The sequence below is a fragment of the Chelonia mydas genome, chromosome 6 (assembly GCF_015237465.2).
Source record: "Chelonia mydas isolate rCheMyd1 chromosome 6, rCheMyd1.pri.v2, whole genome shotgun sequence".
NCBI lineage: Eukaryota > Metazoa > Chordata > Testudines > Cheloniidae > Chelonia > Chelonia mydas.
In genome coordinates this window covers 53064495-53092015 of record NC_051246.2, presented here as the reverse complement: position 1 = coordinate 53092015, position 27521 = coordinate 53064495, and the positions used below count along the sequence as shown (strand labels likewise).

Here is a 27521-nt window from a genome sequence, read left to right as displayed (position 1 = left end):
AGCGAGATTCACACCTTACAACCACCACCTAACTCCAGAAGCCGGGCATTTAAAGCGAAACCCATGGTACAGTCACAAGCGTTGGTCACCGTGATTGGTACTTTGCGCCGTGGCCCCACCGCACGAAGCGGGGTCCGCGGAGGGTCCTGCCCAGGAGAGCTCAGGAGCTGGGTCTAAGACGAGACACAACGGCTGGACAGGACAGACCGGGGCCTGCGTCTGCCAGCCGGGATGCACAACGTGAGGCTCCTTCTGCCGCCACCTTCCTGTGTGCCCAGGTGCCAGCTGCCTCCACATCACCGGGCACCGGTGCCCGGGCGCATCACCCCGGTCTCCGCCTAGGTCAGGCCCCCGCTGGGGGTTACGCCCAGACAGATACTCCGGCCACGGGTCTTTTCTCTCCCCTCCCCGGCGTGTTGGCCGCTGGAGAAGGAAGCGTCTCGCCCCCCGCTCTGCGTCGGGTCCGGGCCTGGGGCCGCCTCAGCCACTCGGAGTCTGGGCTGGGCGGGAGCCGGCCTCAGCCTGGGGCATGGCCGGGGGGAGGGGTTCGGGCTGCGGGCGGGTGGGCGAGGCGGCCCCTTGTCCCGGCGGGGATCCGACTGCACCTGACTCACGGCGCCGCCCCCGCAAGCGGCGGGGACAGTCCGGCCCTGGGGCTGCCCCCTCCCCCCTGAGCGGGGACCCTGGGCTCCCCGCAGCCGAGTCCCTGCCTGCGCCGAGGGCGAGGAAGGACCCCGGGGTCCTCCCCGGCGCTGGCTGGCTCCGTGTGTCCAGACAGCGCCATGGCTGCGGCGGGGGGCGGCCTCGGCTGCCAGCGCGGAGGCGGTTGCGTGGCCGGGGATGCGCCGCAGGTAGGCGGCGGGGACTCGGCGCGGGGCCCGGCTTGGCCGCGTGCGCGGAAGCGCTCGGGTGGTTCAGGGACCGAAAGCTCAGCGCTCTGCGGGACCCAGCTCTTGAGCTGGGAGGCTCCCAGGCCACTTTATAAATGGCGTCGGGAGTGGTTTTATCCCTCAGTGACATGCAGCTTGTGGTGTATTAAACTGCTCTCCACAGGAATGTGCTACTGGTAGCAGTTCCTGATAATTAGCGGAGTGTAAGAAACTGCTGTTCTATAAAACTGCTACCTGGTGTAGCAAATGCCTACAGGGAGCAGTTTCTTGCACTATTTTGTGTGTGTGTGTGTGTGTAGGAGTGTGCTATATGTAGCAGTTATTGATTGTAAAAAACTGCTACTCGATGTAGCAACCTAAACCTCCCTTGCTGCAATTTAAGTCCATTGAGTCTTGTCCTATTCTCAGAGGTTTAGGAGAACAATTCTTCTCCCTCCTCCTTGTAACAGTCTTTTACGTACTTGAGAACTATCGTAGTTCGGCGCGGTGTGATCACCTGCGCTGGAATTAGGTGAGGACACAGGAGCAAACATTCCTAACTCTTCTGAAATGGCAATGGAATCTTTTTAATTACTTAAGGACCTCTGTTTTACTAGCTAAAAGGTTGCATGAGCAACAGCAGGGAACACCTCAATAATATCATTCTGTCACTGAATTGGTACTGACTGAGGGGGAAGAGTGAGTTGCCTGACGCTTTCCTGCAGCAGCTGAGATTTCTCTGGCGGTCACCCATCAAGTATTGATTGACCTACCCCAACTCAAGATCTGTCAAAATGAAAGCCTGATGTGGTGCATTCATAGTAGTTAAATAAGGGCCATAACTAAGACTAAGATTTTGTCACAGATATTTTTAGTAAAAGTCACGGACAGGTCACAGGCAAAAAAGAAAAATTCACGGAAGCCATGACCTGTCCGTGACTTTTACTGAAAATACCTGTGAAAAAATGGGGATCTGCCGGTCCCCACACTGCCTGAAGTAGGCAGCTGCGCAGAGGCTAGGAGCTGCCTGCAGTGGCTGCGGGGAACCCCTGCTGCCTGCAGTTCTGGGGGCTCCTCCTGCTCGTGGCGACTGGGGATTCCCCCACCAGCTCCAGGAGCCCTCACTGCAGCAGCCAGGAGCTCAGGGGTTCCCCCGCAGTGGCCAGGAGCTCAGGGGATTCCCCCGCCACCAGTGGCGGCCAGGATCTTTGGGGGTTCCATGGCCGTGAGCTCGGCGGTAGCCCACCACCCATGGCAGCTTGGCGCTCCTGGTGTTGCCAGAGATGGCAAGGGTACCCCTCAGCTCCATGAGCGGCAGGGCACCCGGCAGCTCCAACCACCTCAGGCTGAAGTCACAGAGGTCGCTGGAAGTTACAGATTCTGTGACCTCTGTGACTAAATTGTAGCCTTAGTCATAATGCACCAAGATGTGTTTTAGTCAACTTTAGTTTTATAATCATTTTATCAATCTTAAATGTTCAAATAATTCTCTTACATAAGAGCAACTAGAACAAATCCTGTTTTGGGACAAACAAAGAAATCTGTCTTTGGGACAAATAAATTTATCCAAGATAGATTTATCTATATTTTTAATTTCATTTAGATTATGTATGTCAATAGCTGCTTTTACTAAATTAAACTTGCTTTAAAGTATGGTAGCTATCCAAAGAAGACTTGTGGTGATTTACTGCAAGGATCTGGTGCCTTTAGAAACAGCTACTGTGAAATATCAGCTGTATGATTTTTTCTCCATATGTCTGGTTCATTGCACTTGTTTCTAAGGGAAATATACATATTGTCCCTAAGATTTTGTCAAGGGAAGACACATATTTAATACATATGGATATTCACCCTAGAGTCCTAAAATAGCATTGGTGGGCCACTGTGTTTTGGATCGTAAAGTTATTGAAAACTGTCTTCAAAAGTCCTACTAATGGACTTATTAAACTTAATGAAATTTATTAAACTTGTTAAACAAATTACCTTATATTGCAATATAAAAATAATTTAACACATTTTGAGACCCTAATGTAGGACAAATGGTTGCAGTCACATGAAAAAAACTAATTTTCCTTGACATCTAAGACTATATTGGCTTTTAAACAAATAACTTTAATAAAGCATCCAATTCCCAGAGAGACAAAGTGGGTGAGGTAATATCGTTTATTGGACCAACTTCCGTTGGTGATAAAGACAAGCTTTTGAGCTTACACAGAGCACTTCTGCAGGTCCGGGAAACTTACTCAGAGTGTCACAGTTAAGTAAAAAGAAAAGGAGTACTTGTGGCACCTTAGAGACTAACAAATTTATTTGAGCATAAGCTTTCGTGAGCTATAGCTCACTTCATTGGATGCCTCCGATGAAGTGAGCTGTAGCTCACGAAAGCTTATGCTCAGATAAATTTGTTAGTCTCTAAGGTGCCACAAGTACTCCTTTTTCTTTTTGCAAATACAGACTAACACGGCTGCTACTCTGAAACAGTTAAGTAAGATTCCCAGACCTGAAGAAAAGCTCTGAGTAGGCTCAAAAGATTCTCTCTCTCACCAACAGAAGTTGGTCCAAAAGAGATCACCTTACTCAAGTAACTCCATTGGCTTCAGTAGACTTGTGTTGATATACATCAACTGAGTATCTGGTCTAATGTGTGTTTACTTGGCATCTGCCTGAGTGTGAAAAATGAAGAATGACAAATCAATAGCAATCTCAGTATAAAACTCCTATTAAAACTGTATTTTAACTGTTACTAATGACAATTTAGATTTTTAAAACTGATTTAATTTTAATTGTCTAATTTATTTTTCACCAATGTAAATATAAATGCTTAGGATTCTTATACACGGACTCACTCAGATAAAATGTATTATAATTATATAGTTTAAAATCTTCTAGTTTCTGTTGTGCATTTTAACAAGCTGCTTTTCTTAACTGTCTTGCTTCACTTAACGACAAAACACAGTCAATGTTGTTTTCAAAAGATAATAAGCCACAGCAGAACAGTGATGACTGTGTTTCAATTTATATCTGTTGTACAAATGATAGCTAGCCCAGATTTATCAAAAACTAATCCTGGATTATGTCTGTTGAATTTCCAAGTGCCTTTTAAACATGTTCACAGCTAAGGTTCATATGAAGAATACAGCCATTGTCTGTTATGGGAGAGGATTACAATGTTAAATCTATATAACCATTTAATTTTTAAAAATTGGAAACACTGTTGTATTTGATTTAAAATACCATAGTTGATCTTCATGGCTATGTGGTGAAACCAGATGCTTTCATAAATAGAGCATTTGTTGATCCTGGAAAAATACAGGAGGGGTGTTTTTGTTTTTTGTAACCCTGGAATTCTGTGGGAAAATGTTGGGAATTTCTTAATCTTCTTGATTTAAAAAAAAAAAATATTGCTGAATGTGAACTTTTTTTTTAATTCATCTCAATTTTTCCAGTGATGTTAAAACTAAAGGAAACAATTGTATTGTCGTGGTCACAGCATTTATGACAGGCTCCCTACCAACCAGAGAGAATATGGTGCACCTAGAAATAGTGTCATCATCATATACAATTTATACACATATATAAACTCATATTACATAACAGGCATATATATATATGTATATGTATGAAACCTGTTTAACGTGTTTATACACTCAAGCGTAATGGCATGTTATTTTTAATCAAATTAGTAAGGAGACAAGTTTTCTTTGAAGTTGAAAGAAAAAATAGGAACGTAGTACATAGGTTAGAAACTTTTAATAGTGTATTGTGAATGAAGCTTAAAAAAGGAAGAGGCTCTGGGAATTGTATTATGTGTCTGGAAGGTGATGGAATTATTAAAATCAAATTTGACTTATAATTTTATATACACTAGTGTGCTATCAAAACTAAGGCCCATATTATGCAAACATACACTTGCTTTGTAGTGGTAAAATTAAGTATGTGCATGAGTTTTTGCAGGATCATGGCATTGTTAAACAGCATAAGTATTTGGGAAATAGATTTGACTGTTTAATTAAAATGTATTTAATATAGCTTTTTCCATCAGGGGAGAACCAAAAATGGGTTACTTACATTTTCAGCTCAGTGAAACTAAATGATACTGCAGATGAAAGTATTTAGGGAATTTTCAGTTTCAGGTTTCCTTTGTAGAAAAATATTACCTTTCTTAAAGGTGTGTTTTTCAGATATTCTTGTACATAGTATTTTATTGGTTTTAGATAAATGTAAAATATTGTCTATCTATTGTGCTTGAGAAATCAAACTTTCTACATCAGGAAGGGGAAAACCAGTTTCTCAGGGTGAATGTTATTGGCTCCATAGAGTTGTAAGCAACAAGACCAAAGCATCTGGTTTGCAAAACTAACTTTGGTGTCAGATACATGGGAATGTCTTGGGTTCCCAATCACCATCCCCTTTTTCCTAGGTGAACTAAAGAATGAGTTACAGAATCCAAAATTAATCAATAAATGATGCTTTTCATGAAAAGAGATTCTACAGGAAGAGTAGCGAAATCAGAACAGGCAGCAATAGCCTGTGAAGTTAGTGACAAGTCTTCAAAGGTAGAAGCTTCAGGAACCAGTGATACTGAAGTATGTGTTACTGTGTTACAAGTTGGAGATCAAAGTGTGGATTTAGGTCTTTCAAACAAAAATATAAAAGTTTGAACAGTTTTCTTGTCAAGAACAAAGTAAAATTAAACATCTATTGTGCATTTATAAATTGCGGCTCTCCACCCCAGAAATAGCTGCATTTCCATGTTGTATGTAAAATCCATTAATGTTGTAAATACTAATAAGAAGACATTTCAACAACTTCCCTAACGTTGGATGCATAATAGTATTCATTTTCTGAGTGCTGTTACTTAGTATACTTCTTCCCTGTGTTTTTTAGTTTTATGCAGCGCTCAACCAGTGCTCCCTTTAGTATGTCTGATATTTGAACAGTAAAGCAAAGCTGAGCTGCAAAAATCCCAGATGAACTATGAATGAGTCTGTGACACTGTACTCACCTTCAGGAACTATGTATATTTTTTTTTATTTCATATTCCATTGTGTTTATAAAATTAGTGATTATATTAAATTGAATAATGTTTTCTCTGAAAGAAATATTAAAATGGAGCAATTAAGATGATAGCTAAACAGCATCTGAGGCATTCTCACATCGTAAAATGGTAGGAATGTGAAGCTAGTCAAGTGATCTGGTGAGGTGAACCTTCCTCTTTTGATATTATTTAAATGCTAATTAAAAAGAAAATAAAACAGATCTAAAACTTATACAGTATGATCCATACATATTCATAATCATAGTAGATATATCCCATTAATAAAATTAGGAATTTTGTTATTGTAATTCAAATTAAAATCTTGCAAAATAACCCTACACAAAAACCATTCAAGAGGAGGAAGTATGTATCACACAGACTTCTAAAAGCAGGTCCTACACTTACTCCTAGAGATGATGGAAAACGTTCCTTTATTTGGCACTCAGTGGAAACTCTTCAGTCATGTGGTATGAATTTACAATGTAAGTTTGGGGTAGTGGGTATGGTGGGATAGATGCATATGTGTAATTTCACAAGGGGAGGAATTAACTGCCTTCAGAACATTTGAAGGATGTAAACACTAAGGAATGGCAAATGTTTTTAGGGCATGGAAGGAGAAATAAGAGAAAAATTATCCTACTTTGTGATGATAAGGATAGTTATCCTGTATTGGCAAAGGTCAGTGGATGGACTAGATGACCTAATCTTTCTCTTTTATCGCTAATCTTGGTGGGATCGATCTAAAGTTCATTGACTGCCCTGAGCTTTGGACCAGGCATTCCAACTATGAATGCCATCTGATTTTTTTTGTTTTTCTAATGTGGCCCACATAAAATGTCCAGGGCAGCATACAAACATACTGTCAGTCTTTAGTTCAGGCACCAGTGAGATTTTTTTGATTTTGAAGTCCTTCTATGTGAATCAGATATCTCATGCAATTGATTCCAACATTTATAAGTGGACAATTACTTTTTTTTTTTTTTAGGACAAGTTACATCCAAGAAATCTGATCCCGGAGCTCTGTAAGCAGTTTTATCATTTAGGATGGGTCACAGGAACTGGTGGAGGAATCAGCTTGAAACATGGGTAAGTGGGGGTTTTGAAAGCGATAACTATACAGATGATGGGGTCAATTGAATAAGCGGTGAGTGCACCACAATTCATGAAGGATGGCTGAAATTCAGGAGTGAGGCATTAGACAAAGATATGTTGCAGAGATAACATTCTTGGTCTCTGAGAAGGAAGGAATAATTCTTGTATTCAGATAAATCCTGAAGATGTATTAATGGGAGATAATTTGGGCAGGTCAGGCAACAAGAAGATAAGATGACTTGCAGTAGGAACCACTTTTTGCTATATAATTTTGTATGAAATGTACCACTATCTATTCAGCTTGATAAATTTGATGTTATTAATGGACGCAGAGCTCCTCTTAGTGGCCATTGAAAGAAAGCAACAGTAGTCATAATTAAGGCCAAGTTTTAGTCATGGGTATTTTTAGTAAAAGTCCTGGGCAGTAAACAAAAATTCACGGACCCGTGACCTGTCCATGACTTTTACTAAAAATACCCCTGACTAAAAGTGGGGGCGGACTCGGAGGTGCCGTGGGTGCTGGGGAAGTGGGGAAGCGGGTGCTTGGGGGGGGCAACTCATGGCCCGGGAGGGGGTTGTGGGGGAGGAGTCATGGCCTGCGGGGGGAAGGGGCATGGGTGCTGGGGAGGGTTAGTGGAGCTGGGGCAGGCTCCCTACCCAGTTCCTGGGAAGCAGTGGCCTCAGCTCCACGTGCTGTCTCCACTCCACCCCAAGACAGGCCCCAAGCCCCAGTTCTGCAGCTCCCATTGGCTGGGAACCATGGCCAATGGGAGCTGCCGGGACGGTGCCTGGGGGCAGAGACAGCAAGTGGAGCTAGGAGCTGAGGGAGAGGAGCCCCCCACCCAGGTAAGCAGCGGCCCCAAGCCCTGAGCCCCCACACACTCAAACTCCTGATGCTGCAGGGCAGGAGGGCCCCGAGACTGCCGCAGCAGCAGCCAGTGCAACTGACCCGGGGGCTGCCCAAGCTGCTCAGGTGGCTCCTGGGCCAGCCACACAAGGCTGCTGCAGAAGTCACAGAAAGTCTTCCATGACTTCCTTGACCTCCATGACAAACACGGAGCCTTAGTCATAATTACACCACAGATGCACCGTTAGTGCAAGATAAATGTGATCTGAAGTCACAAAGTAGTGAAACACTGAGACTTGTCAGTACCCCTCACCTGACCACATGCATGCAACTATGTTGCTTTTCAAGCATCTTATCTGAAGTAGAGGACATTGATTTTAAAAGTGTGAGGTTAAGCAACTCAAAAGACTGCTATATCCTCTGAAGTTTTTTACAGGGTGGAATGGTGTATTAGTCTGAGCACAGTTAGAGCCATTTAGAACTGTCCTTAGTTCTAATGTGTGTGCTGACATTGACTACCTTTGTTGCCTTGGACAGGTCACTTAATCTCTCTGCCTCATTTTCTGTCTGAGACAAGGGGGGTGAGGTAATACCTTTTATTGGACCAGTTTCTGTTGGTGAGAGAAACAAGTTTTCATCATCATTACTCACTGGTGGAATCTCATGAATGATTTAGAATAATTGCACTAGTTCGGATGTAGGGCAGTGTATTGGAAAACTGTTCTATGACTCTTGGTCAACTGTCCTACATTTCAAATACTGTATTCTATTGTCAGCTCTTCATTAAACATTTAATTTTAAAACAAGTAATTTTTCTTTTAGAAAGGAGGTACGTCTCTTTGTTTCAGGAGCAATCAAATAGTAATCAATTGCTTAACATACTACTTTCGTAGTGTGATAGACCCAGGCCAGTTGGGTACAGCGGAGTAGTAGAAGGCAGATATACTGGCCACTGGATAAGCAGTTTTCTGTTCCCTGACTGACCAGAGAAGGGGCTGCTCCAGGCTAGGGTGGACACATGACTCCAATTAGCCTGCAAAGAGTCAATTGAAGTCATTAGGCTAATGAGAACACCTGACTCCAATTAACCTGCAAAGAGTCAGGTGAGGCTGTTAAGCTAATGTGAACACTTGACTCTAATTACGGCCCCTCTGATACTATAAAAGGGCTCACTCCAGTCAGGCCAAGGGGAGCAAAAGTGCAGCTGACGGGCTGGGTAATGAAGACACCCTCAAGCCACTAGAAAGGGAGCCCTATGGTAAGGGTGAAGAAGGTGTTGAGAGAGAGAGAGAGAAGCGGGAGAGCTGTGGGGAAGTGGCCCAGGAAAATGTAGCAACTGTGGCAGTGAAAGGTCAGCTGCCAACAGCTGCTGCCATTAGGGTCCCTGGGCTGGAACCGGGAGTAGAGGTCGGGCCCGGGTTCCCCCGAACTTGACACTACAGAAACACCTCCTAAAAGGGGAAGACAGGCCCCTGTCAGGACAGGAGGCTAAACTGTTCTGGAACAAGTCCATAGGGACAACAGAGACTGTGGGAGTTCTCTCACCAACCTCCTTGCTGGCTTATGATGAAAATGGCTCAGTAGGCTGTGACCCTTGCCTCTAGAGGGAGAAGGGCTACATAGAGGGTCACAGTGAGCCTCTGAGGCTATCGTAATCCGCCAGGAAGCACGGGACCCACTGAGACAAGGTTGGAGCTCTGCCACATTAGTTATCTTGCTCATAGAATGGCACCAAGTATCAATGATTAAATTCATTAGTATTAATACATTCGTACTGCAAATAGTTAATCCATTAAAACCACATTTTTTTGTATCTCAGATATCATGTGTTTTGTCAAGATAAGTATACTATCTTGAAGGTTATATCTTATTCAAAGGACTCTGTCTTGTCCATAAATATGAACTCCGTGTTTTCCTTAGGAAGCTAACAGAGTCTTTGTGCTGAAATTTCTGGAAATTTATCTGTAGATTTACTAATTGTTCACTAGGTGTCTCTATAGATTTTAAAATAAGACCTTTGAAGATGAATAGTGATTACAAATATTATCCTTTTTATTGCCTTTACTGAAAATATTTCACATCCTATTTTTAAATAATTTTAATTTATGTAAAGACGTTGACATTCTTCATTCACATAAGGCTTGCAAGCTTTAGGTATTTCCACTTGAACATAAATTGTTCAATTTATTGAATTGTTCAATGTTTTCTTCTGTGTGAATTAAATACTGTATATTTATTCATACATTAAAACATATATAATACAATTTAATGGTTACCACATAAATAAGTGTATTTCCCAGTAACTAAAGGTGATTACAAACTCTAATAGCTAATTGATATTAAGCTATAAATGATAGGTTTGGCCCTGTTTTTTCTTGCATCACTCAGTGTTTACTTGCAAATTCCCTTCTGTTTCCTTCGATTCCAACTAATGTGGGGTGTGGGTTTTTTTTTTTTTCTTCAGTGATACAAATATACTCAGTTAAATCTGTAGGCAGTTTGAAAGAACTATTTATATCTTGGATATTCTCAGAGCTTCCAACTGTTCTAGTAAGATCAGTGTTGCATATTGAAAATCATCTGTATGTGAATGTGTGGTGGGAGAGCAAGTGTGGTTGCATAATCATGTGCTGTGTAAGATAATTCTTTATCAATAAAAGGTAGAGTACTAAAATGGCGCTAGCAAATTATATATACTTCAAATTCTATATCTTATACATCAGTGGTTCTCAAAGCCGGTCCGCCACTTGTTCAGGGAAAGCCCCCGGCAGGCCGGACCGGTTTGTTTACCTGCCTCGTCCGCAGTTTCGGCTGATCGCGGCTCCCACTGGCCACGGTTCGCCATTCCATGCCAATGGGGGCTGCGGGAAAGGCGGCCAGCTCATCTTTTGGCCCGCGCTGCTTCCCGCCGCCCCATTGGCCTGGAGCTGTGAACCGCGGCCAGTGGGAGCCGCAATCGGCCGAACCTGCAGACGCGGCAGATAAACAAACCTGTCCAACCCGCCAGGGGCTTTCCCTGAACAATCGGCGGACCAGCTTTGAGAACCACTGTTATACATGGAGCTAAATTCTATATCTTTTCCTAGAGATGAAATCTACATTGCGCCATCAGGAGTCCAAAAGGAAAGAATTCAGGTATGTAAAACTTGTTTTTTACCTCAGAACTCATCCCTGAAAAGGAACAAAATTACTTTTAGTGAGCTATTTATTCTGAGTGTTCTTTCAAAGCAGGTTGGGTTTTTTTCTTGTTATGAAGTCTGAAACACCTTATTATTACTGACTACCTTCTTGAGACCACTGATGATTTCTCCTAGTATTCTGTGATCTCAGAGCAGCAATTCAGTACTTCTTCAGTGACGTATGTAGGTTACTCCTTTTGAGTTTTCTTGTCCTTAAATTAGTACTGACCATGATATCTGAAATCTACTTCAGCCCCAGATTTGTTCTGCAACAACCCAACATTCAGCTAGTTTGCTACAGTTTTAGTTAATAATGTATACATGCAATTGGGTAACTGTGTGTTAAAGCTTCTGTTCTAAATATTTTTATTAGGTCTGTCGATTAATCTCAGTCAATTTACGTGATTAACTCAAAAAAATGAATAGCAATTAAAAAAAATTAATCACTATTAATTGCAGTTTTAATTGCACTGTTATCAATAGAATACCAATTGAAATATATTAAATATTTTTATATATATTGTATTCTGTGTTGTAACTGAAATCAGTGTATATTATTTTTTTATTACAAATATTTGCACTGTAAAAATTATAACCAAAGAAATAGTATTTTTCAGTTCACCTCATACAAGTACCATAGTGCAATTTCTTTCTCGTGACAGTGCAACTTACAACTTTTTTTTTGTTACATAACTGCACTCAAAAACAAAACAATGTAAAACTTCAGAGCTTACAAGGCCACTCAGTCCTACTTCTTCTTCAGCCATTCACTAAGACAAACAAGTTTGTTTACATTTACAGGGGATAATGCTGCCCTCTTCTTATTTACAATGTCACCAGAAAGTGAAAACAGGCATTTGTGTGGCACCTTTATAGCAGCCATTGCAAGCTATTTACGTGCCAGGTATACTAAATATTCGTATATCCCTTCATGCTTCGGCTACCATTCTAGAGGACATGCTTCCATGCTGATGATGCTCGTTTAACAAAAATAATTTGTTAATTAAATTTGTGACTGAACTCCTTGAGGGAGAATTGTATGTCCCCGGCTCTGTTTTACCTGCATCCTGCAATATATTTCATGTTCTAGCTGTCTCAGATGATGACCCAGCACATGTTGTTCATTTTAAGAACACTTTCACTACAGATTTCACAAAACGCAAAGAAGGTACCAGTGTGAGATTTCTAAAGATAAATACAGCACTTGACCCAAGGTTTAAGAATCAGAAGTGCCTTCCAAAATCTGACAGGGATGAGGTGTGGAGCATGCTTTCAGAAGTCTTAAAAGAGCAACACTCCGATGCGTAAACTAAAGAACCCAAACCACCAAAAAAGAAAATCAACCTTCTGCTGGTGGCATCTGACTCCGATAATGAAAATGAACATGCGTAGGTCCGTACTGATTTGGATTGTTATTGAGCAGAACCCGTCATCAGCATGGACGCATGTCCCCTGGAGTGGTGATTGAAGCATGAAGGGACATATGAATCTGTAGCGCATCTGGCATGTAAATATCTTGCAACACTGGCTACAACAGTTCCATGAGAACGCCTGTTCTCACTTTCAGGTGACGTACACAAGAAGCAGGCAGCATTATCTCCTGCAAATGTAAACAAACTTGTTTGTCTGAGCGATTGGCTAAACAAAAAGTGAGTGGACTTGCAGGCTCTAAAACTGAACATTGTTTTATTTTTGAATGCAGGTGGTGGTGTTTTTTTTTAACATAATTCTAAATTTGTAATATATTTCATGATAAAGAGATTGCACTACAGTACTTGTATTAGGTGAATTGAAAAATACTATTTCTTTTGGGATTTTTTACAGTGCAAATACTTGTAATCAAAAATAAATATACAGTGAGCACTGTACACTTTGTATTCTGTGTTGTAATTGAAATCAATACATTTGGAAATGTAGAAACCATCCAAAAATATTTAAATAAATGGTATTCTCTTATTAACAGTGCGATTAATCGCAGTTCATTTTGTTAATCATGCGATTAAAGGTGCGATTAATTTTTTTTTAATGTCTTGACAGCCCTAATTTTTATTTGTTTGTATGTAAATATTTCTTTCTCTAGGGCTGCTCTTTAGGCAGGTAGGATTTCCCCAGATCAAGATGACTTTAGCCCAGTGGTGGGCAACCTGCAGTCCACGGGCCGCATGCGACCCATCAGGGTAATCTGATTGCGGGCCATGAGATGTTTTGCTGACAACCATCCGCAGGCATGGCCCCCCACAGCTCCCAGTGGCCGCGGTTCACTGTTCCCAGCCAATGGGAGCTGCGGGAAGCAGCAGGCCACAGGGATGTGCTTGCTGCCGCTTCCTGCAGCTCCCATTGACTGGGAACGGCGAACTACGGCCACTGAGAGCTGCGAGGGGCTGTGCTTGCAGATGGTCAATGTCAGCAAAATGTCTTGCAGCCCACAGTCAGATTACCCTGATGGGCCGCAGGTTGCCCACCACTGCCTTAGTCTATCTCAGTTCCTCTCCCTTAAGGATAAAAACAGAAGTACTGCTGGAGATGAATAGTAAATACTGCCAGCTGATTTATGATACTAGGGACTCCTCCGAAACAGAAACATATGTGGAGTAAGAATCACTGCTCCACATCTCCATCGGAGATAGTACAATGAAGGATGATAGGAATCCTCTCACTGATTGACACTTGGGTTTCCATATAATGATCATTAAATGTATTTGCAGAAGAAAAGATAGGGGGAAGATACATTCTGGCATGATGCATAATTGATTTTAAATAAAAAAGCTTTGGGCTTAATCTCATGGAGAAACAGTTTATTAATGCAAAAATACAGTTTATGTAAAGCTGCCAAAAGCAAGCCTGTTTTCTACGTATCTCCCCAGAAGAAAAGTAAACTGTGACACTCTTCCCCAAAATAGATTTAAGTAGTTCTACCTCTCTCGCAGCCCGAAGATATGTTTGTTTGTGACATAGAAGAACGGGACATCAGCGGCCCTCCACCACACAAGCAACTAAAGAAAAGCCAATGCACACCTCTCTTTATGAATGCTTACACCATGAGAGGTATGCAATAAATGCATTTTATTCAGACAATAATAAATCAATATAAATCAGTTCATGAAATGGAAACTCCTAAGTCATAAGTGTAGCATCACTGGAATTTAATATTGCCTTAATTGGAAAATACCGTAGTAGCTAAATTTGTAGTCTCATGACCTTGCAGTAGTTTCATACCAATAGATTTTAGACCATATTACAATCTTTTGCAATTGTAAAGGTTACCAAATTGCTAGTTACAATGGTGTAAGAAATGTAACACTATTCAGATTCCAAATTATTGACAGAACATGTATTTACTTTACAATTATAAATATTCTGAAAAGCAAAACTTTTTTCCTTTTTCTCCAATTACAGTGCAGGCCAAGTAATGAGTTTAGGATTCTATTTCTCTTGCATCTGTTGATATCAGAAATGCCAGAAATAGTACAGAGAGTGCAACTCTCACAATTGTTTACTACATTAAGTGGAAGCATCATGCCCCAAATCAGTTCTTTGGGAGAAACAAACCCACATGGGATCTAGTAATGGGCATGACATTTCATGCATGGCTGCAGTAAACTTGGATTAGAGGCCCTGTTTGTCTACTGCTTCTATCCAATTCATCCTAATGGGGAAAAAAGGCAATACAACACCGTTATCTAATGCCTCTGGTCCCATTTAGAAATATATTTTAACTTTTTAAATGTATATTAATCTAACACTTCTGCACATTTTTATCAGTTTAATTTTATGGAATTTGATTTTAACAGTAGCTGAAGGTTTTATGCAATTGTACGAGATTTGTGTCTTTTGTCCTCATCCCCGCCCCCCCTTCAAAAAAAAAATGATTTTGGGAGTCTATTCTTGTTTTCATGTAAAGGAAACTTGCACATGGAGAGCCTTTGCATATCCAAAGGAGAACTTGCAATTTTCAATAACATTGCAGGTTTATACCTTGTGATTCCTGTGCTTGACCTTTCAATCATTTTTTTTTTTTTATACTGTGGTGTGGTGGAAAGTGATGTCAGGGAACCAGTTTATAGTCTCCAGAGAGAAATAGCTGTACATCAAAGAAACTCTCCTTCTCTTCAGAGTTCTTTGAATCTTCTTTGTACTCTTCTGCCACAAATAAGTCAAATTTTTAATTCTTTAGAACCTCAGCGCTCTTTGGTGATGTAATTAAAATGTTTTAGTCATCTCAACAGATGGAAATGTAAACTAGGTGCATGAGGGAGAAGGTTTGCCTGGAATTTGCACTAAAACCAGCTACTGACACCCTAAAGATAACTCTCACTGTTCTTTGTAGATTAGAGAGGACTTCTTATTAACATACCTTTTGGTTGCTCGAAAGAACTGACTATTTTCCTTGTCTAGTCCATTAGCAAGGATGTTCAGCTGAAGTGTTGAAACTCATTTTCATATGTCAGTTTATCTTAATGGAAGATAGGGAGTCACATTTCAAGATGAAATACAGAGGCATCCCTTTTTCTTCTCCTCCTAGGAGCTGGAGCTGTGATCCATACTCATTCAAAAGCTGCTGTCATGGCTACCCTTCTCTATCCAGGAAGTGAGTTTAGAATTACCCATCAGGAAATGATAAAAGGGATCAAGAAATGCACTTCAGGAGGGTATTACAGGTAGATTCCCATTTACAAGACTAATCCGGTGTACAATGTTTCTGCTAAATGTCATCTTCAAAAATGTCAATGTCTTTCGTGGTGTCAGCATTCAAGTGAGCGATATTTGTAATTGTCAGAGGAATATTCACTAAGGGGCTTATTTGAATAAAACTTACCACGCGTGTCTTGGACCAAAGCTCAAATCCAGTTTGAGGAACATTAAACTGCCTAGGGAAGAACAATGTTTTCCAGTGTTATGAATTTCCCTTACATTTCAATATGCTGCTTTTATTGCGAATTTGAGTGATTCTGTGTACTAATGAAAGATGAAAGGCTGCCATTTTTTAATACTGATGCTAGATATAGTGAAAAGATAGCAGCCCCAGCTTCCAACATGCTCTCTCAGGGGTGACCCTAACCTGATGAAAAGAAAACACCCTATGGTTAGGGATAAAAAGTAACAAGATCTCCGTAACAACTCAGTCACTGACTTCTCCAGAGAAGGTGCTGAATTATTCTAGATTTTATGTGGTGGTTTTTTGTGGGACTCTTTCCCACAAAGCACTGAGTTGAGACTAGCACACTCATTTCAGATAGTGTGTGACAACAAGATGAGAAATTATGGGATGTTAAAGATATACACCTCTGCACTTTCTTGGTGTTAATTTTGTAACTAACATTTTCCCCAGAAACTTTTAGGAAGGTAGAAATGCATTGAAGTTTGGATTTGACACAAGGGTGTGTTCTCTGCACATAAAGATGGCAACTTCACGAAAACTTTCTTTTGTCTGCATTAGTATTTGTATTTTTAATGTATGGCAAAGGCACCTGATAGCACTGGATTATTATCTCGAATTTTGTATAAAAATCTTTTTTTTTTTTTTAATTCAATTTTCAGGGGGTGTTTCTGGGTATTGTTTTCTGGTGATTGTTCAGGTAAATATTAAGGATAGGATTTTCAAAATATTTATCATTGGCCTACATCTGATCTCACTGAAGTCAGCAGAAGTTTTACCTTTGACCGAGCCCTGATCTACACTGCGGGGTTCAGTCAAATTTAGCCATGTTAAGTCGATTTTAAAATGAATGCATCTACACAACCAACCCTGTCCCGTCAATCTAAAGGGCTCTTAAAATCGACTTCTGTACTCCTCCCCAGCGAGGGGAGTAGCACTAAAATCGACCTTGCTGGGTCGAATTTGGGATAGTGCAGACGCAGTTCGACAGTATTGGCCTCTGGGAGCTATCCCAGAGTGCTCCAATGTGACTGCTCTGGACAGCACTTTGAACTCCGATGCACTAGCCAGGTACCCAGGAAAAGCCCCGGGAACTTTTGAATTTCATTTCCTGTTTGGTCGGCGTTGCACACTCAGCAGCACAGGTGACCATGCAGTCCCCCCAGAATCGCAAACGAGCTCCAGCATGGACCAAAAGGGAGACACTGGATCTGATTGCTGAATGGGGAGAAGAATCTGTGCAGGCCATACTCCGATCAAAAAAGAAGAAATGCTAATATATATGCCAAAATCACAAAGGGCATGGTGGAGAGAGGCTACAACAGGGACACACAGCCATGCCGCATGAAAGTTAAGGAGCTCAGGCAAGCCTACCAAAAGACAAAGGAGGCAAATGGTCGCTCAGGGTTTAAAAGCAATAGTGTTTAATGTTTGATTTGCCCTGAAGAATTGGGATACATTCGCGGCCAGTACAGCTACTGGAAAAGTCTGTTAATGTGTCTGGGGATGGAGCGGGAATCCTCCAGGGACATCTCCATGAAGCTCTCATGGAGGTACTCTGAAAGCCTTTGCAGAAGGTTTCTGGGGCGTGCTGCCTTATTTCATCCTCCACGGTAGGACACTTTACCACGCCAAGCCAGTGTCTTGAATCATTGCAGCACAAAGCATGGCAGCGAATGGTCCTGGGTTTTGATCGCATTCAAGCAACATTCGGTCTTTATCTTTCTGTGTTAGCCTCAGGAGAGTGATATCATTCATGGTCACCTGGGTGAAGTAGGGGAATTTTTGTAAGGAAACAGTAAAAAGACCCCGTTCATGCTGGGTTGTTTGCACTTGGCTAAAAGGGATCATCCCAGAGAGTAGCCATGCGATGGGGTGGGGGGAGGTGTGTGCTGCACATCCACCTGAAAACCACAGCCCCTCCTTTTAAATGTGAAACCCAACCAGCAGTGCTTGCTATGGGAAAGGATGGCGCTGCAGTTTGAAACCATTCCCACATGTTATGAAGACATAAGAACCCAACCCCGCGTACCAAAAGGCTTACCATGGCTGCCTGGAAACCAAATTCTGTTGCCCAGCCATTTGAGATATGTCACCATACCAGCAGGCGCTCCATATAAGAGGCAAAATGCGACCTTGTACCCAAAGCACATGTGCTGTCTGCTGTGAATTGCGTGATTCACTGTGAAAGACTCTCCCTTTTGTTCTCAGAAATGTATCATCTTAAATTTTACTCTCCCTTTTTCCAGGTGCAAATGTTTCTATGCTCCCCCTATCATCTCCGTCCCTGAGGTTATCGCAGATTAGAAGGCCAAAAAAACGCACTCGCGATGACATGTTTTCCGAGCTCATGCAGTCCTGCCGCACTGATAGGGCACAGCTTAATGCATGGAGGCATTCAGTGGCAGAGGCCAGGAAAGGACTAAGTGAGCACAAAGAACAGAGGCAGATGGTGAAGCTAACGGACATGATGAAGCGTCCGTTGGAGCTGCAGGAAAGCCAACGAGCACAGACCCCACTGCATCCATTGTATAATGGCCTGCCCTCCTCCAAGTTCCATGTCCTCCTCACCCAGATGTCCAAGAACGCACGGGGTGGGGGGAGACTCCAGGCACCCAGCCACTCCACTCCAGAGGATGGCCCAAGCAACAGAAGGCTGTTGTTCAAACAGTTTTGATTTGTAGTGTGGCTGCAATAAGCAATGTGGCCTTGTCCTTCCCTCCTCCCACACCCCACCCCACTCGGGCTCCCTTGTCAGTTATTTCACTTTTTTTTAAAAAAAAATTAATAAAGAAAGAATGCATGGTTTCAAAACAATAGTTACTTTATTTCCTTTGCCAGCTGTGATCGAAGAGGGGAGAGTGGTTGGCTTACAGGGAATTAAAATCAACAAAGGGGGCGGGTTTGCAGCAAGGAGCAGCACACACAACTGTCACACCGTAACCTGGCCAGTCATGAAACTGGTTTTCAAAGCCTCTCTGATGCGCAGCGCGCCTAGCTGTGCTCTTCTAATTGCCCTGGTGTCTGGCTGCTCAAAATCGGCCGCCAGGCAATTTGCCTAAACCTCCCACCCCGCCATAAACTTCTCCCCATTACTCTCACAGATATTATGGAGCAGCAATAACAATGGGAATGTTGGTTGTACTGAGGTCTAACCTAGTCAGCAAACAGCACCAGCAAGCTTTTAAATGTCCAAAAGCACATTCTACCACCATTCTGCACTTGCTCAGCCTATAGTTGAACTGCTTACTACTGTTCAGGCTACCTGTGTATGGCTTCATGAGCCATGGACGCAAGGGGTAGGCTGGGTCCCCAAGGATAACTATTGGCATTTCAACATCCCCAATTGTAATTTTCTGGTCTGGGAAGTAAGTCCCTTCTTGCAACTGCTCGAACAGCCCGGAGTTCCTAAGATGCAAGGGTCATGCACCTTTCCTAGCCATCCCACACTGATGTCGGTGAAACATCCCTTGTGATCCACCAGTGTTTGCAGCACCATTGAGAAATACCCCTTGTGGTTTATGTATTGGTTGGCAAGGAGGTCCGGTGCCAAGATAGGGATATGTGTTCCGTCTATCACCCCACCACAGTTAGGGAACCCTGTTGCAGCAAAGCCATCCACTAAGACCTGCACATTTCCCAGAGTCACTCCCTTCATAACAGAACATCAGTGATTGCACTGGCTACTTGGATCACAGCAGTCCCACAGTAGACTTGCCCACTCCAAATTGATTCCCGACTCACTGGTAGCAGTCAGGCGCTGCAAGCTTCCACAGGGCTATCGCCACTCGCTTCTGAACTGTCAGGGCAGCTCTCATCTTGGTATTCCTGCACTTCAGCGCGGGGGAAAGCAACTCACAAAGTTCAAGGAAAGTGGCCTTACACATGCGAAAGTTTTGCAGCCACTGTGAATCATCCCATACCTGTGGTCCCACCAGTCTGTGCTTGTTTGCCGGGCCCAGAATTGGCATTCCACTGTATCAACCAGACCCACTGCCGCCATGATGTCCCAATTGCCACAGCCTGTGCTTTCAGGAACGTCTTTTTCCATGTCCTCATCACAATCGTCCTCATGCTGGTGTCTCTTAGCCCGGTTCTGCACATACTCCAGGATAATGCGTGAGGTGTTTACAATGCTCACAACAGCAGTGTTGAGCTGAGCGGGCTCCATGCTTGCTGTCGTATGGCGTCTTGTTACCCAAGAAAAAAGGCGCAAAACGATAGTCTGCTGTTGCTTTGAGGGAGGGAGCGGCGACTGACAACATGTACGCAAAACCACTCTCAACAATGTTTTTGCCCCATCAGGCATTGGGAGCTTAACCCAGAATTCCAGTGGGCAGCGGAGACTGTGGGAACTGTGGGATAGCTACCTACAGTGCACCGCTCCTTAAGTCGATGCTAGCCACTGATAAACAGTTTTGAAAATCCCCAACCCTCAGTTATCCCAGGACATCTTTAAAAAAGAGTAGCATGAGCCTGGTCTCTCTCTATTTTTCTCTCAATAATAAATTAATACTTAGCACGTGCATACCATCTGAAAATCTCAAGGTGTTTTATAGACCTTAATTCTCACAAACAACCTTGTGAAGCTGGTAAGTGGTTTTATAGAAGAAGGCACAGAGAAGTGTTGTGACTTGTCTAAATTCACTCAGACGGTGGCAAAGCTGGGACTAGAACTTAGGACATGTTGTTCCCAGTTGTCTGTTCTAACTCCTAGCCAACACTTCAGCGCTTGTTTTAATTTCCACGCTGTATGTGAGTAGTAGGTGAGCTCACAAACATTGCTACAGTTGTTTCATTCATTAGACTGTAGAGTGCTTTGGGATGCCTTCAGCATGAAAGATTCTGTATAGAACCAGATTTTCTCTCTTTCTATGAATAAACACATCTAATACTAGATTTACTACTTTCAGCATTGCTTCTTATCTATAATGTGGCTCGATCTTTTTTGAAGATGTTCTCCCACCAACTACTTAAAAAATACCTGTATGATCTTGATGGTGAATCTGAATTTGAACTAGAGATTTATTATATCTATTTAAACAAGTTTCTGCAAATATTAATTAAGGTTCAAACAATGCCAAATATCCTGGTCTCTCTTTGCTACACACTATTGTGCAAGTTCCACTGAACAGCATGCAGCATCTTACCTATAGTGCAGTGGTTCTCAAACTATTGTTGCAGATTGCACGTATCCCACTGAGGACTCTGTCACAACAGAGAAACATCTTTAATTCTTCAAGCACTGACACTTACTTCTACCTTTATCCTTGATCAGGACTCTGTCAGGGTTTCCAAAGTCTTTTTTAGACCAACCAAATTTAGACATTTTAATCCTAAGTGGCTGCTTCATATCTTTCTTTATTAAGTGTTTTTTTAAAATAAATTCAGCCATGATCAAGTTAGTAGATGTTGCCAATATTGGAGGGATAACCAGCGCAGAAGAGGACAGACCAAAACTGCTAAGTGACTCATATTGATGAAAGCAGTAAGGACAGGCAATGAAAGGAGATTTAGTGCTGAGAAATGTAAATTCCTAAATCCAAGGAGAGAGAATAAACAGCGGATACAAAATAATGATATGTAAGCAAGCAGTTACACGAAGTGCATTAAAGTATTTTTATTTTCTTTTGTCCTGAATACGGTTCAAGTATTCCCAGAGTAGCGTAACCCAGCACTATAGCTTTCATAGGGAAGATGTTGGATCAGGTTTGGGACCAGAAGTGTCCTTGAGAGGATGTATAGCATAGCATTGTTCACAAGATGAAAGAGTTTGAGAATCACTGTTAAAGATGTTACCAAATCCTCTGCAAATAATGAGGGAAGAACCTCCTTTATTGGGGAAAGTTTAGGACGATGGCTCTTAGATGTGGAAAAGAACTGATATCATCCATGCCATGTAAGAGGAGGAACAGAGTAGTCTCCTGATAGAAAACACTTCAGAACGCATTGGTTTTTAATTGCAATAATACCTCATTTTCTATTTAGATATGATGATAAGTTAGTGGTCCCCATCGTTGAGAACACACCAGAGGAGAAGGATCTCAAGGAACGAATGGCACGTGCAATGAATGAATACCCAGACTCTTGTGCTGTATTGGTCAGACGTCATGGAGTTTACGTGTGGGGAGAAACGTGGGAAAAAGCCAAAACAATGTGAGTGCAATTTAAAGAAGGTCATATCTGTTGCCATAGTAGCCCTGAAATATTAATGGAGGTAGAATCACTGCATATGCATCCCAGCCACAGTTGATACTTCACTCTCTTGGCTCACACCACCAGTGACAATTGTCCCAGTCTACAGGGTTCTTGACAACTTCTTTGCGGATGATACTAAACTGGGAGGAGTGGTAGATACGCTGGAGGGGAGGGATAGGATACAGAAGGACCTAGACAAATTGGAGGTTTGGGCCAAAAGAAATCTGATGAGGTTCAATAAGGATAAGTGCAGGGTCCTACACTTAGGATGGAAGAATCCAATGCACCGCTACAGACTAGGGACCGAATGGCTAGGCAGCAGTTCTGCGGAAAAGGACCTAGGGGTGACAGTGGACGAGAAGCTGGATATGAGTCAGCAGTGTGCCCTTGTTGCCAAGAAGGCCAATGGCATTTTGGGATGTATAAGTAGGGGCATAGCGAGCAGATCGAGGGACGTGATCGTTCCCCTCTATTCGACACTGGTGAGGCCTCATCTGGAGTACTGTGTCCAGTTTTGGGCCCCACACTACAAGAAGGATGTGGATAAATTGGAGAGAGTCCAGCGAAGGGCAACAAAAATGATTAGGGGTCTAGAGCACATGACTTATGAGGAGAGGCTGAGGGAGCTGGGATTGTTTAGTCTGCAGAAGAGAAGAATGAGGGGGGATTTGATAGCTGCTTTCAACTACCTGAAAGGGGGTTCCAAAGAGGATGGCTCTAGACTGTTCTCAATGGTAGCAGATGACAGAACGAGGAGTAATGGTCTCAAGTTGCAATGGGGGAGGTTTAGATTGGATATTAGGAAAAACTTTTTCACTAAGAGGGTGGTGAAACACTGGAATGCGTTACCTAGGGAGGTGGTAGAATCTCCTTCCTTAGAGGTTTTTAAGGTCAGGCTTGACAAAGCCCTGGCTGGGATGATTTAACTGGGACTTGGTCCTGCTTTGAGCAGGGCGTTGGACTAGATGACCTTCTGGGGTCCCTTCCAACTCTGATATTCTATGATTCTATGATTCTGTTTTCATGTGGGAAAACAGAATCTGTGATCATTCCTCTGACAATCTGCATATAAAGACTCGGATTGATTTTGGTGGAGTTTATATAGGCCGTTGGAGAGGAAACTTAGACTTGTTTCCTCATGGCTATGGAGCAGCCATTGGCATCTGGAAGAGCCATCATTGCCCAGTTTGCCAACCTGTGGGAACAGATAGTCCAGATTCCCACATACACATCAGCTTCTGGGGAAGATCTCCAAGTTGCTTACATGGGCCCCTTGCAGTATCCTCCTCAACAGCCTCAGCCTACAGCCACACATGATGGGCTGTTTAACAAGAATCCATTTCCCCACCTGCTAGCGGAGAGCTGTGCAGCACAAACCCTGGGCACCACAGAGGCCTTGCTAATCCGCCCCCACCAGAGACTTTACCGTGGAGGTGGAGTGACTATTGCAATAAAGTGATAGCGGGAGTGTGCTGCCTGACCACTGTGCTATCAATGGTCAGTGTATAGAAGAAAAATGTTCGCTTTTTAAACATATGCAGCTTCCTAAGGATGCTTCCCAACTCCACATTTCTCCTGTTCTCTTTTTACTGAAGGTGCGAATGTTATGATTACCTGTTCGATATCGCAGTACAGATGAAGCAGCATGGACTAAATCCTGCAAAACATCCAGCTGAAGAAAACGGGATTGTATAAACTACTACAACAGAGTTCTATACCCCCACCCACCCAAAATTGCAGTGCAAAAAGTGGAAATTTATTTGTCAACCTTCAAGCATTTATAATTGAATGCCCTTCTACTGCATCTAGTAGAGCATGCTTTATGTCTGTCAAAAGGTGAATTATAGCTAAAGTGTTTAATAACAGCAAGTGGAGGAAACGTAGCCCCCAATCCTGCAAGCTGATCTGTGCAGGCAGACCCCTATGCCCAGGTGCACACCTTGACTGCAGGATCAGGGTCATGCATAGCAATCCTTCTTTCGGGCTTGGTTTTTTTTTCCTTCAGTAGCAATTGTTGAATGCCATTTGATTAATTTCAGTGCGCATGGTGTGTCACTTGTGTACCTTGGACAGGAAAACTACAGTGGATTTGGCTCCCTGTTGCCAAAAAATCACTGCTTAATAATAGCTGAAACTGTCTTAGTTAGTTTTTATGAGAAATTTAATTTTATCAGATTATCATTTTTGTATCTGTTTAAATATATAAACACATTAAATCAGTAATTGAATGTTTTAAGCAGAACAAAGGAATTCAGAGCAGAAACCTTAACTCCACCTCAGTGTGCCTGACTTTGATACAGCAGCATATAGTACACGTAGGCTAATTGTACAGTCAGTTGTGCCCCCCATCTCTCTCTCTCTCTCTCTCTCAGGAACAGGGCCTGCAGCAGAGCTAGTTTGGAGGGGCCAGCATGCTCTTAAGCCAGCAGCAGCTTACTGGCTGTTCAACGCTCATTCCCACCGTTGTGCCTGCTCCTATGTTACCTTGTTCCTGCTGCTCTTGCCTTGCACCCAGCCTTGTCTCTGTCTTACCCTTGGCTTGAACCTGCTTGCCTGCTACCCTGTTTGCTGCAGTTCTTGAGCTCTGGCTTGACCTTAGGCTCCGGCTTCTGACTACTGACTCCTGGCTTGACTGTCAGCTCTGGTATTTAGCTCCTGACCTCCAGCTTGACCCGTGGCTCTGGCTTCTTACTGCTGACTCTGGCTTGACCTCTGGCTACGGTATCCAGTTCCTGCCCTCTGGCTTGATCCTTAGCTCTGGTGTCTAGCTCCTGACCTCCAGCATGACCCTTGGCTCCAGCTTCTGACTACTGACTCCAGCTTTGACCCTAACCTTCATTCCCGACGTCTGTTCCGACCCCCAGGTCTAACGCTCACTCTGACTACTAGGCTAGATTGCCCTTGATGGTCACCTGACACTATTGTGCAGTGTAAATAACCTTGAGTGAGTATCTGCTCCTCTGACTCTCCTAATCCCTAGAAAACAACACCACCACCCATACTCGCCTTGCTGGACAATGTCCATTTAGGTGACCTGGATTTATATGTATATACTCAGAATAATATCTTTATTGAGACGAGAAGAGTTAGTTAAACTTAAAGTCAGAGATTGAGGGACCAAGTAAGCCAGACACAAAGACAGTCTTGGATAAACCCACTTCTATATTTTTATGCAGCATCCAGTATCAGTATTTAGGTAGTTTGTAATTTTTCTAGAATCAGTGGTTTTATTAAAATCAATATAGCACGGTATTTAATTGAAAGAGAAAAATGTCCAAAATAGTATCTGAGCAAAAACTGATTATAGCACTTAGGGTATGTCTACACTGCAGACACCTGTGGTTGGCCCATGCCAGCTAACTCTGACTCATGGGGCTGTCTAATTGCAATGTAGACTTCAGGGCTAGGGCTGCAGCCCAAGCTCTGGGACCCTCCCACCTTGCTGGGTCCTAGAGCCGAGGCTTCAGCCCGAGCACAGAAGTCTACACTGCAATTGTGCAATGTAGTTGTAGCCGTGTTGGTCCCAGGATGCTAGTGAGATGAGGCAGGTGAGGTAATATCTTTTATTAGAGCAACTTCTTTTTGTGTGAGAAAGACAAGCTGTTGAGCCACACAGAGCTCTTCTTCGGGTTTGGGAAAGATACTCCCAGCATCACAGCAAAATGCAAGGTGGAACAGATGCTGAGGATAAGCAGTTAGCACATATTGTAAGGAACCGACCCAAAGATGCCTGTTCCTGAAAATCAGAGCGATCTTCAAAGATTCCAGAGCCTAAATTTGAACAAAACCCTTTCTAATCTAATTAGTGGTTTCACATATTAGTATTAAGATCCCTTTGACTATTTATTCTACTTTAATAACTTGTTTAGAATATCTTTGCCTTTGTCCTGCTTCTCCCACCCAGGTTTGGGTGTTCCTAATCCACTACGCAACTCTCAGATTCTCCTGCACGTGGCCCAAGCCAGAGGGGGGCGCTATTCCACTCATTTGACAGGTGGATTCTACTAGTTATTTTTGACTATGAGATGGTTTGGAAGAAAAGGAGGGAGAGGTTTTTTTTAGATTGCTGTGGATGAATATCTTCCAGAAATCACTTTGATTTTCTCACTTCAGTTGTAAGTTTCTGAAATGCTCCACCTGCCAATGAAAAAAAAAATTTAAATACTTTTTTTGCTCTTGCAGCTTTCTGTTTATAACTTCACAATCATATAATTTTATTATTATTATTTTGTAGGGTGGTGGGTTTGGTGTGGAAAACCTTAGGTGGAGGTTTATGACAAATACACACTGATATAATCTTTTACTATAATTTAACTTTTTTATTTTCTTCTGCAACTTCTCTCTGTATTGAAATGATTTTTATTTATTAATTATTATTATTATTGCCATCATATTGCCTTCACTTTCTCTCAAAAAAGAGGGTTTTGGTTTGGTCAGACTTGGACATCTATTTTTGAAGGTCAATAAAAAGGGTAATGAAGATGGGCAACAGTTCATTCTCTATTTTCTGTTAAGTATATTCTGGAAAAAGATACTAGGCACCATATTCGATGAAGGATTAATATATTTTAATTGTGATGTCTCTTTTATATTGCTGTGAGATATTGCATTTTTTCTAGCTCTGCTTCTAAATATTTAGCTGTGTGCTGGACTGTGGTTCATAATTTCTGCAGGACTAATGACCCATGGTGGTTCTGTTGATAGTTGTCTGTAGCCACTCAAGTTGAAAATTTCAGTATCAGTTGACAGAATCTATACCACTGGACTGGATACTTTTTTTAAAAAATTGCAGAATTCAAAAATTAGATATGAAGCCTGAAGCACCAGTTGAACTACTAATTTGTTTCTGAGTGTTATGTTAATGTTGTTGTTTTTTAATCAAGCCTATAACTGATGGCCTTGGAATCCTCTGCTAACTTAGGTTCTCTTCTGAATGAAGAAAAAGCTAACAATTCTATAGCTTGCCCTTGGGAATGAATTACTACAAGACTGATATTCTGTCTTAATTTTTCCTTCACAAAGGAATTCACTTTCAATAAGATCTTGTTAAAGACCATTAGAATTTTAAAACATCTTGATAAATGTCTTTATGACCATAATTAACCATGGTAAAATTTCATCAAATGTCATGATTCCGGATATAAACAATGCCATGAGGGTCAAAAAGTACATTATTCACTGAAATACAGTATTCCATAATAGTGCATTTTAATATCTTCTTCCACCATATTGGGGAATGGCCAGTGTTGGAAGCAGGGTATCAGTTTGGATGGGCTAATGGTCTGATCAGATTGAGTAATTATGTCTCTTTGGATACCTCTGTAAATCAAGAGCTACAGTATATAGAAATAAATTTTACTTTGTTCTATGAAAAAGATCAGCTGACTCCTTTATTATATTGATTATGTGTGCCATAATGTCG

At 42.2% G+C, this 27521-nt stretch overlaps 2 protein-coding genes across 4 annotated transcripts in view; one reads left to right on the top strand and one right to left on the bottom strand.

Annotated features, from left to right (window-relative positions):
* PDHX (pyruvate dehydrogenase complex component X) overlaps window positions 1-453 on the bottom strand; it is a 133109-nt gene extending 132656 nt beyond the window's left edge. Inside the window, exon 1 of one of the 2 annotated variants that reach the window (XM_037900016.2) lies at window positions 90-453. In XM_037900016.2, coding sequence (XP_037755944.1) covers window positions 90-297 — 208 coding nt within the window. In that variant the 5' untranslated portion in view covers window positions 298-453. Of the gene's footprint in view, window positions 1-14 lie in introns of both variants that reach the window. The other variant, XM_037900018.2, reaches the window with a different exon arrangement.
* Window positions 136-27474, top strand: LOC102938868 (APAF1 interacting protein). 2 transcript variants are annotated; one of them, XM_027830101.3, is made up of 7 exons: window positions 136-240; window positions 6893-6993; window positions 10933-10981; window positions 13953-14070; window positions 15548-15683; window positions 21890-22057; window positions 23695-27474. In XM_027830101.3, exons 1-7 carry the CDS (start codon window positions 232-234, stop codon window positions 23792-23794), a joined length of 681 nt encoding a protein of 226 aa, XP_027685902.1. In that variant the 5' UTR covers window positions 136-231; the 3' UTR covers window positions 23795-27474. The 2 variants fall into 2 exon arrangements, with proteins under 2 accessions (XP_027685902.1, XP_037755948.1); XM_037900020.2 differs by lacking the exon at window positions 136-240 and adding an exon at window positions 555-851.
* Window positions 27475-27521: the final 47 nt, after the last annotated feature.